General features: G+C 34.6%; 3 protein-coding genes across 7 annotated transcripts; 1 reads left to right on the forward strand and 2 right to left on the reverse strand.

Annotated features, from left to right (window-relative positions):
* Nucleotides 1-2,518: 2,518 nt before the first annotated feature.
* LOC108814499 (EPIDERMAL PATTERNING FACTOR-like protein 1) lies at nt 2,519-4,309 on the forward strand. Of its 3 annotated transcripts, XR_008937014.1 has the most exons (4): nt 2,519-2,863; nt 3,029-3,306; nt 3,798-3,931; nt 4,199-4,309. XR_008937014.1 is itself a non-coding variant. In XM_056991268.1 (3 exons), exons 1-2 carry the CDS (start codon nt 2,753-2,755, stop codon nt 3,281-3,283), a joined length of 366 nt encoding a protein of 121 aa, XP_056847248.1. In that variant the 5' UTR covers nt 2,520-2,752; the 3' UTR covers nt 3,284-3,306; nt 4,199-4,309. The 3 variants fall into 3 exon arrangements, 2 of the variants coding, with proteins under 2 accessions (XP_056847248.1, XP_018442588.1); XM_056991268.1 differs by lacking the exon at nt 3,798-3,931 and having other exon boundaries at nt 2,520-2,863; XM_018587086.2 differs by lacking the exons at nt 3,798-3,931; nt 4,199-4,309 and having other exon boundaries at nt 2,525-2,863; nt 3,029-3,436.
* LOC108814498 (alpha-hydroxynitrile lyase) lies at nt 4,102-5,410 on the reverse strand. Its single transcript, XM_018587085.2, has 3 exons — nt 4,909-5,410; nt 4,672-4,803; nt 4,102-4,472 (listed from the first exon to the last, which is right to left on the reverse strand). The coding sequence occupies exons 1-3, from the start codon at nt 5,269-5,271 to the stop codon at nt 4,191-4,193; spliced, it is 777 nt and encodes a 258-aa protein (XP_018442587.1). The 5' UTR covers nt 5,272-5,410; the 3' UTR covers nt 4,102-4,190.
* Nucleotides 5,411-7,833: 2,423 nt separating this feature from the next.
* Nucleotides 7,834-15,912, reverse strand: LOC108816211 (transcription factor MYB92). Of its 3 annotated transcripts, none has more exons than XM_056990603.1 (12): nt 15,046-15,912; nt 14,009-14,070; nt 13,045-13,132; nt 12,846-12,927; nt 11,662-11,759; nt 11,252-11,338; nt 10,947-11,131; nt 10,515-10,575; nt 9,694-9,868; nt 9,269-9,607; nt 9,050-9,179; nt 7,834-8,968 (listed from the first exon to the last, which is right to left on the reverse strand). In XM_056990603.1, exons 10-12 carry the CDS (start codon nt 9,399-9,401, stop codon nt 8,218-8,220), a joined length of 1,014 nt encoding a protein of 337 aa, XP_056846583.1. In that variant the 5' UTR covers nt 9,402-9,607; nt 9,694-9,868; nt 10,515-10,575; nt 10,947-11,131; nt 11,252-11,338; nt 11,662-11,759; nt 12,846-12,927; nt 13,045-13,132; nt 14,009-14,070; nt 15,046-15,912; the 3' UTR covers nt 7,834-8,217. The 3 variants fall into 3 exon arrangements, with proteins under 3 accessions (XP_056846583.1, XP_056846582.1, XP_018444283.1); XM_056990602.1 differs by having other exon boundaries at nt 11,651-11,759; XM_018588781.2 differs by lacking the exons at nt 9,694-9,868; nt 10,515-10,575; nt 10,947-11,131; ... (4 more) ...; nt 14,009-14,070; nt 15,046-15,912 and having other exon boundaries at nt 9,269-9,611.
* Between the last annotated feature and the right edge of the window lie 276 nt (nt 15,913-16,188).

The raw sequence follows: 16,188 nt of genomic DNA on the forward strand, positions 1-16,188 counted from the left end.
TGAACAAACAAATTATCATAAATTAAGTTGTTGAGTATTTCACAAAAGGAATTTGATGTTGATGTTAAAATATTTTTTTCTATTGAAATCTTAACATAATTTTATCATATGTATTTCCACATCATACATTTAGTTTAACTTATAGAAAATGCCACCAAAAAAATATAAGATTAATAATTAACAAAATGAACCATCAATGCTATTTAAATCGAGCTAACTTGAAAATTTTGGTTATTGAAAGTTTATTAGTAAAGAAAATATCTTTTTAACTAAAACAAATATATTACATTTTTTTATTTACATAATTATAAAAATACAATAAAATTTAATTGTAACTAAAGACGTTGTTAGTGCGCTTTAAGCGCGAAATAAGTTTGGACCGACACTGACTGTAATAGTAGTAACCTTTTTTCATTGTATCCTTAGCAGATGTGAATAGGCTTCGTGACCAAACATTCTTGAGCCCTAGGATCTTTTCGAAGTATCAACTATCTAAGGAGACAAAAGCCCTTGACTCTTGTAATTGCAACATGCAATTTTACAAATTCATGCAAATTTTTCTGGTCTTTTTTTTGACAATCACGTCGTCTTTCTACATTTTCGTCGGCCGTCCTCTTTCTACATAATTTTTCCCATTTTATATATCTTTTTGTGAATTCAATTTATTTGTATATTTATTTAATATAAATATTTCTTTTTTGTGAAAAAATAATAAAATATTTCTTTTAAAGAAAATGCGACAAATCAGGTAATTTGGACAAAGATAGTCACAGAACGCGATACCACGGAACGTAATTTCACAGCCTTTATTTCGTGTCTTGTTATTTTCCTATTTTTCGATTTTATTATAAAATGATTTAAAAGATTTTCCAAATTTCAGGTGGCTTGTGTAAATAATTTTCTGTTCTTTCTGAGAAATAAAATCATGGCTTCGTTTATTTCTTACTTGATTTAATACGTGCATTTACTTCTCTTATTTCTACTTGTCCACTTAGTAAAAGTTCAAACCATAGTATTATTCGATGCACCAATGTTCTGAGCTTTATTTTCAAGAAGCAATAGAAAAGTCGATGCCACCATAAATTGTAACCGAACAGTAGTTAGGAATCATCAATGGTCCATGGACCATTCCGTATTCTATTCCTTTTATTATTATCATGTCGATCGAAACTTTTGCTTGTTTGTAAAAAGTCGCCATTATGGTGGTTACTCACTAGTACTTTTTATTCGAAACAAATATATCGTGGGAAGAACTAATTTTCCTGAAAATGAAACGTAAAGTACTATACATGCAAATAAAAAATGGACAGTACAAAGGAGGAGAAAACGATACTGCTAAACTTGTTGGAAAACAGCAGAAAGAGACACGCATAGACTATATAATATGAAAGGGGCACATATGCTCGCATTTAATGATTAACATAAGATTGTTGAAAGTATTAAATGAAAGCAGTCAAATAATTATAAAATGTGGCTCCTTCTTCCTCATCTTCATTAATTGATCTTTGGAAACTTTTACCTCTTTCACCTTTGTTTGAACATCGAAACTCAGTCAAACTGTGGTTCTTACTACTATTGCTACTCAGTAATTTCCCTATTTGCTGACTATTTTCTCTGATGATAAAAGGAACCTCGATTCTTCTATTTGCTCACTATTTTGTTGTGATGATAAAGGAAACCTCTATTTGATGTGTCAGTAAAATAGATACTTACCCGTGAAATGTTTTACTCGACTCTGATTTTAACCATTGAAAGGTCCACTCAACATTTTGATTATTATTGGAAAAAAAAAGATAGCGTTAGTAATGTATGTGGAACCATGAAACAATTAATGAAGTCTAGAGAATCCCTAAAGCATATTAATTCGACATTCAAGGCATGCTGGTTGATCAAATGAACACTGAACAAAAATACAATATAACAACCACTATGGTCCTACTCTACATTAATGTGGTGATACAACACAAACGAATGCAAATTCAGCATATGGCTAAAACACTTACTTTTAAAATGTGGTTCGTTCATATTGGAATGCAAGTGAATGGAAAGCTTCTTTTAGAAGCCTAATAGTGATGACAGAACATTAATTGAAACCACCCTTAATCAGTTGACTATATTTTTGAAAAATATTGAGTGAAACATTGACTTTTGCAACTAGCAAACATAGTAGCTTGACTTGGCTAACAATGCGTATCTATTGAGCATTGACCCAATTTTCACCACAAGGATTTTGTAATTAAACTCATAAAAAACGGATTAGCGCTTGATATTGCCAAACGGAAAATGTGAAGTCATCGTCAATCAATCGAACAATAAATTAACAGTGAATGTTTTTGTTCCAAAATTAGTGAACAATGGCAAAGGAGAAAACAAAGAGTGTGTATAAAGAAAATAAAATGAAAAGAGAGGAGTAGAGATTGAAGTGACGCATAGAAAGAAGGCTAGTTTCTGAGCCTCTCTCCTCTCTGATATGTATCCTCCTATTCTGTCTCCCCCACTCTGTCTTGTTCCTTTCACCCCCTTCCCTCTCACTTTACCATTTTAGCCCTTACTCTCACTCTCTCACCTTAAAGATTTCTCCATCTCACTCATTTCAAACATCTGGTCCAAAAAAGCTTCTTCTCTCTGTTTTCAAAAAGTCTTTGAAATTTCACTCTCTGTTTTCTGGCTTCCAAAGTCTTGAAAATTTCACTAGACCCACATGAAGGTTTCTCTTGTATGGTGTTGATAGCTCCTGAACTCGAAGATCAACATGTTCACTACTTACAATTCTACCCTTATCATCCTTCTCTTCCTCGTTTTCATCATCACTCCACAAGTCTCATCCTTTCTTCAACCTGTCCAGCCTCCTAATTCCCCTCAAGTAATCAAATCTTGCTCACTCAATTTCACAAGTTAAATAATTTTCTCATCTTTCACTTTTGATTAATTTAAAACCAAGTTTTTTTTTGTTTTTTTTTAAATTTATTTTTCTATGTTTTTTCTTTTATTTAAAACCAAGTTATTTGCTAATTATTGATTGATTCAGGTAGCTTTGGTCGAAGATAAAGCGAGATTAGGCTCTACACCACCGAGCTGCCACAACAGCTGCAACGGCTGCCATCCCTGTATGCCTACTCAAGTTCCCACTCTCCCTAGTCGCTCCCGTTTCACCCGAGTTGACCCGTTCTCCGGCGGATTCGTACGGCCTCCTTCCTCTCTAACCAGCGTCCTTGATCAGTACTCTAACTACAAGCCCATGGGCTGGAAATGTCACTGCAATGGTCACTTTTACAACCCTTGAAAAACCATCACCATCGTCCTCTGGTTCGACCTCTCATTTTCTCTGTCTTTATTTTTAAATTTGATTTTTGTACTGGTGAGAGTAGAGAGTGTTCTTTGTATTCTTTGTATATGTACGGCTTAGTTTGTAAATAATCAAAAGGTTCTGTGATTATTTTGAGAAGAAAGAAAAACAAAAACAAAATCGCTGATGTCGTCACTGATAATTGCATTTGCAGAGAGATAGAGATGTATGTAACTACTTACTTGCGTCATTCATTTCTTTCAACACTTTTCTTTTAATTTTGCTTTCGTTTTTTTGTTAAGTTCAATTAATATAAAGTCTGTCTTCTTGTTTCCTGAACGTTTGCATGTTCACAATTTAATTCATCAGCTTTTTCAGCTTTTATTTTTTATTTTACTGACAGATTCTTTTGAGCTAGAAACGATTTATTAACCAGCCACTGCTTTTACCTTTTTGTTTTTCTAAAGTATCATGTACTGAAGCAAATTAGTATAATTTCATTTTTGAAAAGCTTTGAACTAGATTTGATTCGAATGGAACAACACACTGTCAAAGTTGATAAATCAATTTTGTCTCACCTGCCTCGATGTCCTACACAATCACTGTTTGAGACTTCTCGTGAATCTTCAGTAGACCCATATCTGAGTAAGGCTTCGTACAATTATTAACATCACTTTAGCTTTTTCTTCTGCTGTTTATTAGCTTCGAAACAATAAAGCAATCAATTAACCATAACTACGTGCATTAGTGCTGACGAAAAAAAAAACTACGTGCATTAGTTTTTTTTTTTACTGTTATTATCTATGCCAACATCATGATGCAACTTCATGTTCTAGTAAACAAAAAGATGATATAGATTGATACATAAGTCCAGAGTTTATTTCATTACAACTTAAGTTTATTATTATTCAGAATCCACGGCGATAGAAGAGAGACACTCAAAGAGTTGTTGGGGTTTGGAGAGCATCACCATGTGATCTCCACCGTCGATCTCGTACACTTTTGAGACGTTGAAATTATCAATCATCCAGCGAATAAAATCGCACGGAATAGCTTTGTCTTCACTACCCATTATGTAAACTCGTCGGACCGAGCCATACCCTTCCTCGCTAAACTTTTCTTTCTTTGCTAAATCTTCTTTGAAAAATGAGCCTTGTCTATGCAACATTTTAGCCAGCTCGTAATCCTATTATAAACAAACAGACAATTACCAATAATGATCATCTCATAAAATATAAACACGTGGTCTCTTTATATCTACTTATCTAGTGTCTACTTTTGATATGCTTATAGAGTTCTAGTTTTGCACAATAAAAAGTGTTTCATTAGTAAACATACATCATTCAGTTTCATTCCCAAACACAATTTGATTTTGTGGTTGATACCTGGACAGGACACTCTTGGTAAAGACGGTTCTTCATGAACTTAGGTCCCATCTTCAACAAACTCATCGTTCCATTTTTTGTTTCATGAGACGACAACTCACAATCTTCAAAATCACCAGGCATTTCCATATACTTTCTCATCAACAAAAACAAATAGTTAATTCTCATATACTGAAATATAATATTTTTAGAATATGCCTCATATTAAATTACTATAAAGTGTTAATTATTGTGAACCTTATCGAGCACGTGAGAGGGCACGTGGGTTGTGTCGGGCAAGAAAGCGTTGACAAACACAAGAACCTTAGTTTTCGCCGGGAACTTATCGGCGGCGTAAGCAATATTGATGCCTCCAAAGCTGAACCCAACGAGAATCACCTCTTCGTTCTCAGGGAGAGATTCGAGGGTTTCGATCAACGGTTGGGAGTATTCCTCCAAAGATTCAACGGCTTGGATTGGTCGTGGATCGATCCCGGAGGCGGCGAGTTCGACGGCAGTGACGCGGTCACCGGCGGATTCAAGGAGGGGTTTGAGCTTGTACCAGATCCAAGCTCCATGATAAGCGTTGTGAACTAACACAAAGTGTTGTTTTCTCACCATAACCCTGGATCGACGATTCTTGTTTGTGTGGTTGGTAGGTTCTTGATTTATCGTGGAAAAGAAAGATGAGGTTATGACGTGATTTATATAATTGGATAAAGTTTACATGCGTTAGGTTTTTAATAATCTCTTATATTCTGATGATGGTATCATAAATTTAGATTATATAGAGAGTAGAAACGTATGCTTGTTAATTGTTACACATGCATAGCGATGATGTTTGCCTACACGTGTCGTACCTAACATTTCACGTTGATAAACATCTTTACGCATGAGCATGAACTAAACATGTCGTGATTAATAATATAGCACATAGTATTAACAGAGTTAATTAATTTTTAATATTTTAATTACAAGGTAAACGCAGAAAAAGCAGTAGGTGGACCAGGATCTGACTTTGACTTTTCTTCAGACATCGCTATTAGACGAGAGTGATAACTGTCTATTTGCCAAACAAAGTGTACAGAACACACAAGATCGAGAAGACAAAAGCTTTGTGCTTTATCTTTCAACTTTTCTTTTGTTCTGTTTTGTTCTCTTTGGTTCTATCCCCCCTCGGTGAATCTTTCGAGCTGCGTTTTCTTTTGGGTTTTCTTATCCGGTACGAGACTACGAGGTAACACTTTGTTTTAAAGGCATTTTGATACAAGACACATTCGTTGTAAAAACATTGTTTTTTGAATAAACTTAACATTTATTAAGAAAACAGTTCGCCGGAAGACTGACCAGTGATGTCTGAAGTTGTACGGATGTTAGAAGGAGAGACGGGAAGAGTGGCAAAACATGGAAGTCACGAGACGTCATGAGTTCGAGAGGTTGCAGAGGAGGTTTGATTGGGGTGAAGATTCTATGAATAATCAAGACGCCATTGAATTATCACTTATCAGGTGGAAGGTAACAAAACATCAAATCTTGATTTTTCTTTAAAGTTTTCCAACTTTTTTTCTTTGTTTTTGTTTCTTGGAGAACACTAAGAGGTAAAAAAATTAAAATCAAGTTGTATCCATGTTTTGTTTCATGACCTATTCTTTGACTCGAGTCTTGTGAAGAAAGTGGCTTAATTGTCTGATTATTGCCTGTCCTTTGATCATAGTTTTAGTTTGACTCCTTTTTCTAAAACTCGCCTGATTGACCGATTCCGCGACGAGAAATCGCTCCACGGCTGGGTTTCGTTTCGATTTTGCTATAATCGGACAAGAACTCGGGAAAGAAAAAAAATCTAGGTTTTTTAAAGATCAAAATCCATATTTTATCATTAATCTATCATATATTGTTGCTAAAATCAAAGAAAGAAAGCATAAACGAATGAAATCAACAAAAAATTGAACTTTGATGGAAAAAACTGAGTAGCGGCTGTAAGTTAGGGCTTTAGGTGAATGTGATCTTCAACGGCCCATTTCTGTTTCTTCTATAAAATTTTGCATTCAAACCACATGAGTATTATTAAAAATGTAAAATTGGCAATTACATATGCGACCTTAGTCTTCATATTATTTTTTCCTCAAAAATACACTACACTTGAATTTTGATTTTCCAAAAAAAAATATTCTCTAAAACATAAAGTTTTTTTTGGTAGGTTTCTTTAGAAAACAAAACATTAGTAGTGGTATTACTCTACTACCGCGTGAGACATTGAAACTTTGATACAATATGTGAATAATACTTTATACTAACCATTTTCTGAATACATTTTTTTTAGTAAAGGTTTAAGTGGTTTTGAGAGATCCTTACAAGTTGATCATTCTTGATTTGGAAGCCGTTGATAAAATGTAATCAGAACCCCACCTACCTTAAATAAATTCATGTGATCGTTTTTTAATTCTCATAAAATATGCATACCGTAGATTTTATAAGTATGAAAAGATTTACAACTACCGCGTGAGAGAACTTCGAAACAAATATTTAGTCAAACAACAACAAAAACTTATTTTAAATAGGTCAGTTATGAATATTTATAGCAGTGATACTACATTATAAATTGATGCATAGTTAATTGAAATACAAAAATAAAAATGTGATTAAAATATCTGAAATATTTTTAATAAATATTGATAGAAATTAACAAGTTGACAAGAGAAAATTGATTATAGTAACATTATCCATTCAGATTTTGGATACGGGATGAAATCCAATGCTCTGATTTTTCACGACACACGATCTTTGCCGCAAAAGACTCAATGGGTGAATTATTCTTTAACCTAACGAGAGATCCCTCTATCTGACATCATATATTTTTAAATTATTATTAACATATCCACTTGGCCTTTTTATATCATCGTTAGCCAGCCGATCACATGCTTCTTCATTTGTTCCATTATTTGTTGTTCTTGGCAAACCGAAAATTATATGAAATATAATTTAGCTTCATGAATGCTAAACAACCAACAATAAACACTCTAAGATCTGTGGTCTTTTTTTATTTGAGCAACAAAGATGTGTAGTCTTTAGTTTTGATAGCTCGGTGTTTAACTAAACACCTGTTCTTCACATGTAACAACGATTTTAAAACACTCTATACCAACATCAGTTTGTTTGTTGTCTGCTAAACTGTTACTTTCATAAAAAGGATACAAGACTGATATAACAACATCTGTACTCATGCATGATTTGAATGTTGTAAATGGGAAAAGTAAAACAAAAGATCCAAATAATTATTAAAAAAGCCCTAACTACATCTACAAGTGACCTCCCTTAAGAAAAAATCATCTCTCTATATAGATATAGAAACTTGGCGATGGGTACAAACATATGCTAAAGAGCATTGATAACAACAACACGCATGAGAATTATATACTTAACATTCTACAACATGAGCACACACATGTATATGATGTGCCAACAATATGTATAGATAGATATATGCGAATAAATTCTTCAACAAGCACATTCCCAAGCATATATTCGATTTTGAGTTCCTTCAAAACATACCTGAAAGGAAGAGGAAGGCTAAGGAATGTCAAAAAATATGGAATCATCCAGTAGATGATCAGGCCATGCAGCTGAAGCTGAAGCTGCTGACTCTTGACAGCTTGAAGAGGTGAGGTTGCTATTGACATCTTCAATAACGTATTGGCTTCTAATCAAATCATCAGTCAGAGCAGATGAAGGATCAAGCGAAGGTAACAAACTCTGATTTGAGCTGGAGGGATCCGAGAGCCAGCTTGGAGATATAAGGAGGTTTTCTCTTTGATTGAAGAACTTGAAGTGATTCTCAACAGGATTTTGGGGGGAAACAGATGATGGTCCAATGTTGGCATTTAAGGATTTTAGGGATGGTAAGGTGTTGAATTCCTGTATATAGGAACTGAGGTCGAGATTTTTGCTGGTGGTGGTATCTTTGAAAGAGGCAATAGAGTTAAGGAGACTGAGAGTGTCAACGTCATTAGGGTTAATGTTGTTATACATGGATGGTGGTTGGAGGAGGTATTGGAACAATTGGAGTTTGGCCATCTCGGTTTGGAGTTTCAGTATAGTTTGCTCTTGATTAACTGGAAACTGTTGCTGCAGATCAACAAAGCCTCTCAGGTCAGATGACAGAGAGATAAGCTGAGATAAGCCGGACAAGACATCGGTTCGTGGGCGATGAGTCATTGGGTCAACTCCCATCTGAATCAGCTTTTTCTTCAAATGGGTGTTCCAGAAATTCTTGATCTCGTTGTCTGTTCTTCCAGGTAAGTTGTTTGCAATCGTTGACCACCTTATAACATCATCATCATAAGCAAGCAGTACAATAACACAAAACGGTTGACTATAAAATCAAAAAGAATCAGAATATTACTTGTTTCCAACAACTGCATGAAGATTCAAGATGGTCTGTTCCTCGTCCGGAGAGAATTTCCCTCGCTTGATGTCAGGTCTCAAGTAGTTCGTCCATCTTAGCCTGCAACTCTTCCCACACCTATTAAGACCTGAATTTATAGAGAAATAGAGAGATATGCACAGCATGAGAAGCTTTTAACTTAGTAAAAAAAAGCTTTAACAAGGTATAGAGTAGTACCAGCAAGCTTGGGAAGAGCACTCCAGCTACTATGGCCATGTTTTTTGACATACTTGACAAGTTTCTCATCTTCATCAGGAGTCCAAGGACCTTTCTTGAGACTAGAGTCATCACCGGAAGGAGGTCTTCCCATGTTCGTTGGTCTCCTGCTCCTAATTAACAACGCTCTCGTCTTTTTTTTTTCCACCCCTGTACAGTTATTTCTCTGAGATTTGGTCGCTTGCCTCCTTCCTTCACAACCACACCAACTGCTTCTTATTTCTATTTATATTAAACCTAGCAGTCTAGCATCCTTTCTTTTCATGTCCATTCACCACGTGTCTCTTTTCGATTCGCCTACTAATACAACCATGTCTTTTTCACCTTTCAATTCCATTTCTTTAATCATATATATTTTCAATTATTTCTCACATACGCATCCTTACCAGTGTGAAAAAATCATTCAATGTAGATTCTTCTTCTTGTCCCGAGCAACATCAGTATCATCGATCAAAAACAGCCGTCTTCAATGGACAAAACACATATCAATTCTTCTCTTATTTTGTCTTTTAATTGGTAAGCAGTTCATCAGTAGCCATCATATAGCCCTAGTGCCAAATCCTGTATTTGTCATGGAGAATAACAAAACATCGTTATTGCTTGTCTTTTCACTGTCTAAAATTATAGTATACGGGTTTCTCTATGAAAGAGGCAATCATATAGGTTATTTGAGATACCTATTACTGAAACGTTCCAAAAACACGTTTTTGTAGGGTTTCATTATCTTTTTTATTTATGAAATCCACAAAAGATCTTCTATGAGTAGGTAATGATGGAAGACAAGGGCAACAAAGAGATTTTGACAGGAGGAAGAAGCTGTTACTTTTATTTTTAATCATTGCAGACAAATAATAAGAGATGATTTGAAATTGAAGTCAGCGCCATTAACACATGGTAACAAAAGGGTGGCCAAAAAGACATCTCCTCTAGCACGCAAAATAGATTTCCTCGCATCATCCATTTCCATGGCTTATTAATTTATACTATAATTTATTTCATAATTGTATTTTCTTCATATCAGTTAAAGCTAAGATCAACCAACCCAATAAAACTCAAGCAATGAGCCCTAAGAACTATTTCTCTGAAAATGAGAATGTTTTTTTTTTTGAAACCTAAATGAGAATGTTTCATGTATATGAAACTAAAATAATTATAGTTTGTCACGTTAGGAGAAGTCCTGATATAGCAATATTTAAGTAATACTTACCAAGATTTTCCAAACCCCAAATGCTTTTTTTCTAGGAAGAAAAGGTACCAAATGAAGAAACCTGCAACAAGGAAAGCATATCAGAAACGGTTTCGTGTCATTGTGTGGCAGTGAAAACATTTTTTTTACAAAGTAAAAGGTTGTTTCCACAGAAGATGTTAATAAGGACAGCTGCATAGATGCTTTAGGAAATTTAGTAAATATTTGCAGGGAGAGTTCTCTCATTACATAACGTTCCATAGCAAATAGTACTGGTACATGAGACCAGTAATAGTTCTTTCGGGTTAGTAACCATATATCATATTCTCTAACTCCACTAGATGAGAATTTAAATTGCTGAAAATTCAGACATCAATAGTAATGGACAGACAAACATGGAGGACAAGTAACGGTAACTGTAGTAAGTTTGGTATTATCAGAACAAAAACTTACTATGGATGATGGTGACAGACTTGATGTGAACGATTTTGACCACTAGGGAGGAGCTGGTTAGGGAAGAGATGGGTACAGAATTTTGTCTAAAATGTCCATCATCTTTGAAATCTAAAAGACTTCTCCGCCCGCCTTAATATTGCAGCCAACGGCATATCTTGAGCTCTTGTCTTTTTCTTCTGTGTCTTATAGTTTTTATTGAAAGACATAGTATCAAGAAACAAAATATAATTAAGAAACATAGAAATATCAAACAAAAAGATGTTTTACCAAAAAGAAAAAATTAGTCAAAAAGATGTTTTTACCAAATGAGGGCATCAACGCTGTCAGTTTGCAGAAGATATCTTAGTGTGTGCAGTGCCGTATCGCCATTTAACTCATATATACCATCACTGCAAGTACAAACATACGAATATGCATGAGGCTTGAGATATCAACATTGATTAGATAACGTAACAAGACAACCATCATCAGAATCATATTAGAAGCCAATTAATGAAATCGATTATATCAGTTTCATAATAAGGAGATATATTAACGTTCATGGATTTCATTTCATCGTTTGTAATCTAGCTAGGTAATCCCAGGATCATGTAATCTAGTACTGTGTTTCGAACGGTTTAAGTCTACCAATCATCCATCATACTTAGGCAAGATAAACCTACAAATCTCAAAAAGGGTTTTAAGAAAACGAGAAATCTTACAAAAGTATTACTTAAATTTGGGGAAAGAGGGATTTGAATTGCTTGTTGAATTAGGGTTCCTCGCAGAGTGGACCACAGTCTCGAATGGAGGAGGCAGGTACAGAAAATACTAAAAAAATAAAGGAAGGATTACAAACGTATTAATTATAAAATATGATGTCACTTAAATCGTCCTTTTCCTCTAATAAAGAAAAAACAATTTGGTTGAAATGTCAGCTAAACAACTGAATTGCTTCTTCTCCTAAGTCTCTAACCAGGCGTTTAAAATCTCGGACTTTCTATGCCACCAATGAACATATTAAAACCTTTACCTATTTTTAAGTATTACATATGCAGTTGCTGAGTATTTTTCAACCAACTCTAAAATTAACAGGCAGTACGTACTAATCTTTGGCTATCAAAATGTTATTCAAATCCAGAAAGCGAAACAAGAAATCACCGTTCAAAATCTTATTGCTTACTTTTCATTTAGAATACTAAATTAGCACATAATTTTCTCAACCGTTACGCTCAACATTGCTGGAGCATTTAATTTGGTGTCACAAGAAACCTCAAACGAGAACATGACGATGAAAAGGAAGAACAAGAATGTCTACCATTAATTTTAGAGTCAAATCAATACTATTATGGACTAAAATGTGTGGTCTTAAGTGTTGTTTTTGTTAACTATAAATGCCATTTTAGGTGGCTGAATTTCTTAAAAGGTGGCTGAATTTCTTTTGTCGTGGACACTGTTCACAGCTAAAGACGGTAAAAGACATGGTGGCTAACAATGGAAGAATGTGCCATCCAAGACCAAGAGCTCTACAAATACTTTACTTTGGACGCAACAATCATCTATCTTCTGATGAGATATATCTACAGCAACAAATAAGAACAGTTGAAGAGAAATCATAACATGATCAAAGTTTCACTAAATGCAAAGAAGTCACTTCATATATATAAAGTGTACATTTTATGTGTATCTCTTGCAAACCAAGTTGTTCAAGGACTAGAGACAATCATCTCGCTCTTACTTAGTCACGGTTTAAAATGGTGCATGTAAACATTTTGTTCAACCAGATGGTATAGATAAAGCAATCGGGAATGCAACAAAATCATCATAAATCATCTACCAGATTCAGAACAGCAAGGACAATGAAAATAAAATAAGTCTGCCTTAGAAAAATATACGAGTTCAGAATTTTTATTTTACCATGAGTTTCAAACGGATTACATCTCTTTTCCATTACTCTCCAATTATGTGTCTTCATATAATTTGCTTTCTGCGTTTATTTCTGCCATGGAAAAACAAATTCAAACAGTTTATCTTAAGCTCACTGCAAATCTTAGAAGATGACTACCCTATAAAAAACATATATATAGTTGAAGATTGTAAGTTAGGATTCCCTAACCTCAGATTTGTTAAACTCAATATCTAACAAAGCCCAAACTACAGTCACCACATAGAGAGCCCATGAGCTCAGAGGCATGGGGCAGTAGCTATCACAAATAAAAAAATAGTTAAACCAGGTTAACTAGGCAACATAACGCAGGCCAGCTACATTTTTATTGAGTATACTATACATATACACCTTCATCATCAAACTGGTAATGAAAAAGATAGCGATGTAATAATAATAAACCAACCACTCCGGAGAAGTAAAATAAGCATCATCTTATCCCCATCTTTACAAATAGGTAGAATAAGTGCTTAGCATAAAAGAGGATTTCTTCAGTGGTGTCTCAACTCGGTTCATGGTTGGGTTTACTAAGACTTAGTAGTGCCTGCTCACGGAAAGCTTTTATAGGGGTTTTCACATGTCCACCTTCGGCATATACTAATTATGGTCGAAAACAATTCAATATTCATGTATCTTATTATTTTGTTAAATCCTCACTAACATCTAGATAACTTAAAAATATAAAATACTACTTTTTGAGAAATCCTAGAGCTTTACTATGAAAAGGAGATAATGTTTGATTGAATAAGTATAAACGAAACAAATCAAGATTTTTCAGTAAACAATCTTAAAATAAGTACTAAAGGCCCAGCTTTCACCTTGACTAGTGTGGGACAAAAAGGCACAGCTGAAAAAGCTAATTAACTTTCAGTCATGTGATAAAGGTGAATAGGTAGATTTATGTCATCTTTTTCATGAATGATATGTGTTTGGAATTACGATATTCCTAGACAGTCCCTTTAATATCACCAATTAACATAGCTCGAAACCAGCGATAAAACAATAAAAAATTGAAATACTTTAGCATAGTTAGTTTATTTGTGCTTGGAGCAACCACATATAATGCATTAAAGATTGTACTGAATGCGTATACTAATGATTAGACGAAGAAATGGGAAGACGCATCTATACGAACCTCAAAACCTAAGAGAGTCTCCATGCCACTCGCTATGTTCTTCGAGATCATCGTCCCCCTTACTAGCAAGCATCAAGCAGAAGACAATAAGAAAATTTAAAAACCCCTGTAAAAGTTAACATTGTTGCTTTTAAGAAGGTAGTAGTTAAAGTAAACTGGCTAAAGTGTTTGATGTTTTCATGATAGTATAAGAGTTTAAAGACAAAAGACTGGGGAAGCTTTTTGCATGAAAAGTAAGTCACATGACCTGACTCAAAAAGTACGAAGATATCTGCATGAATATATACGTGAGAATAGTATACAAAATACAAAAAAGCACATAAAAAGCTGTGCAGAACTCTAAAACACATGGTTGGGGTTGGTAAGTCTGGTCTTTTAAATGAGTTCCAATAAAAAACATAAAGCTATCCATGAGCAAATCTCATAAGTCGCCTGTAGATCTTCTCTTTGTCCTATGCCTTCTGTACCTATTCTATATTGCTAGCACTTAACATTAAGGACACACTGACCTTTTTTTTATCTTGTCAACAGGACACACTGACCTATCCCTTATAGCTTCAAATTTGTCACTATCTTTTTCCGTGACACAAAAAAAAATTGATGCTACGCTGGAAAGTTGAGGACGTGGTCTTTATTTGAGATTAAGGATTAGAATCTGTAAGTAAGCTGTACACTGATGAATGTGAACTTCACACGAGATTGTAGATGCCAACCCCAAGTTCAGATAATTGTGAAAAGAAATAACAATCAATAAATTATGCATTTAAAGTCTACAATTTTGACAATTTACCCTATATAATATCGCGGGCACATGGCAGATAGATCTTTCAGAATATCTTTGACTTAACTTTCAAATAAACTGTACTAGGTACATCAACATGGAAACTAGAAAATCTGAAGACCCTCTTTGTAAATGACCAAGCAAACATGTGAATCGACACGACTAATTGGCAAGCAGCACTAGACAACAACAAGACATCGATCTGACTATTACAACTTCCAGTATTGCTAGCTATCCAAAATTAAAGAGGAGATACCTGTATTGAATTGTAACGACCTTCCTTGGATAGCAAACTCATAACGCTTGAACATGGTAGCATAGGCTTCTGTCATGACTAATATAGACTTATGTATCATTTACGGTTCAGGAAGTGGGATAGTCATGTGTTGATATAAGTCCCAAATATAATGACTGACAAATTAATCCCTTGAAATAGGTTACTCAAGAATAAAATATCACTGAAATCACCAGAGTAGTAGTACATGGTGGAACAACTCCACTACCTTGTCATCACAACAGGTACACAAGAGAGTGGCTGATTACCTTGAAGCATCATGAGCCATATCTCAAATCCATTGTGTGAATATGATGAATCAAATCTGCAAGTTAAGATCTTCTATAGGAAGAGGAATCGATGAGAGATCATTGTTAACAGATTTTAAAGATTATTATACAATCGGTCTGTATCCATTTTTTTTCTCGATGCATCATCATCCAAGTCAACACATAGAGTATAGCTGATTCCACTTCGATTAAAAGATGAGTACTCTTAAAAGATATGGATAAATGAAATAGCTCATCCATTTAAAAAAAAAATCACAGGGTTTGCTTCAAGTCCAAAACTAGAGAGATCAGTGTACCTCATACAGATGGAATGGTTTTGAGGAGTCTGGAGAATCTTGAATCATCTCCCCGTCAGCGGCAGCAACAGAGATCTAGGGTTTCTTCTCTCGGTTTGATTTCTCTCTGTTCGAATTTGTTCGCTCAACCAGCTTATATGACGTGCCAAGCACGGGAACATCACTGCATATGAGTGCTCTATTCCATCAAATTTGACCTCCCGTGACACTGGTCAGTGAAGATATTTGCACGTTACAAGAAAGAAGTATCATTGTGAACAAACAAGTTTTCTTATTAGACGAGAAATAAAACGCAACATGGAATATTATAACAAACCGGTTGTATATAGTAACGAATCATTCATATTCGGTTATTTGGCATACCCGCAATTTGTAATTCAAATCATGAAAGATAGACCGGTTCAATCGATCCAAACCGTAATCCAAATCATGAAAGATAGACCGGAGTTGCTCAAAAAAAAAGAAAAAAAAGAGACCGGTTGAATCCATCCAAACCGTAATCCAAATCATGAAAGATAGACCGAAGTTGTTCAAGAAAA

The sequence above is a fragment of the Raphanus sativus genome, chromosome 7 (genome assembly GCF_000801105.2).
Source record: "Raphanus sativus cultivar WK10039 chromosome 7, ASM80110v3, whole genome shotgun sequence".
Taxonomy (NCBI): domain Eukaryota; kingdom Viridiplantae; phylum Streptophyta; class Magnoliopsida; order Brassicales; family Brassicaceae; genus Raphanus; species Raphanus sativus.

Excerpts from the sequence above, each read along its gene's own strand:
- LOC108814499 (XM_056991268.1), top strand. The coding sequence starts at position 2,753 with ATGTTCACTACTTACAATTCTACCCTTATCATCCTTCTCTTCCTCGTT. Across the intron at positions 2,864-3,028 it reads AGCCTCCTAATTCCCCTCAA|GTAGCTTTGGTCGAAGATAA; the intron begins GTAATCAAATCT and ends TGATTGATTCAG.
- LOC108814498 (XM_018587085.2), bottom strand. The coding sequence starts at position 5,271 with ATGGTGAGAAAACAACACTTTGTGTTAGTTCACAACGCTTATCATGGA. Across the intron at positions 4,804-4,908 it reads CCTCTCACGTGCTCGATAAG|TATATGGAAATGCCTGGTGA; the intron begins GTTCACAATAAT and ends TTGATGAGAAAG. Across the intron at positions 4,473-4,671 it reads ACCAAGAGTGTCCTGTCCAG|GATTACGAGCTGGCTAAAAT; the intron begins GTATCAACCACA and ends TGTTTATAATAG.
- LOC108816211 (XM_056990603.1), bottom strand. The coding sequence starts at position 9,401 with ATGGGAAGACCTCCTTCCGGTGATGACTCTAGTCTCAAGAAAGGTCCT. Across the intron at positions 9,180-9,268 it reads TGCTCTTCCCAAGCTTGCTG|GTCTTAATAGGTGTGGGAAG; the intron begins GTACTACTCTAT and ends CTATAAATTCAG. Across the intron at positions 8,969-9,049 it reads CATGCAGTTGTTGGAAACAA|GTGGTCAACGATTGCAAACA; the intron begins GTAATATTCTGA and ends TGATGTTATAAG.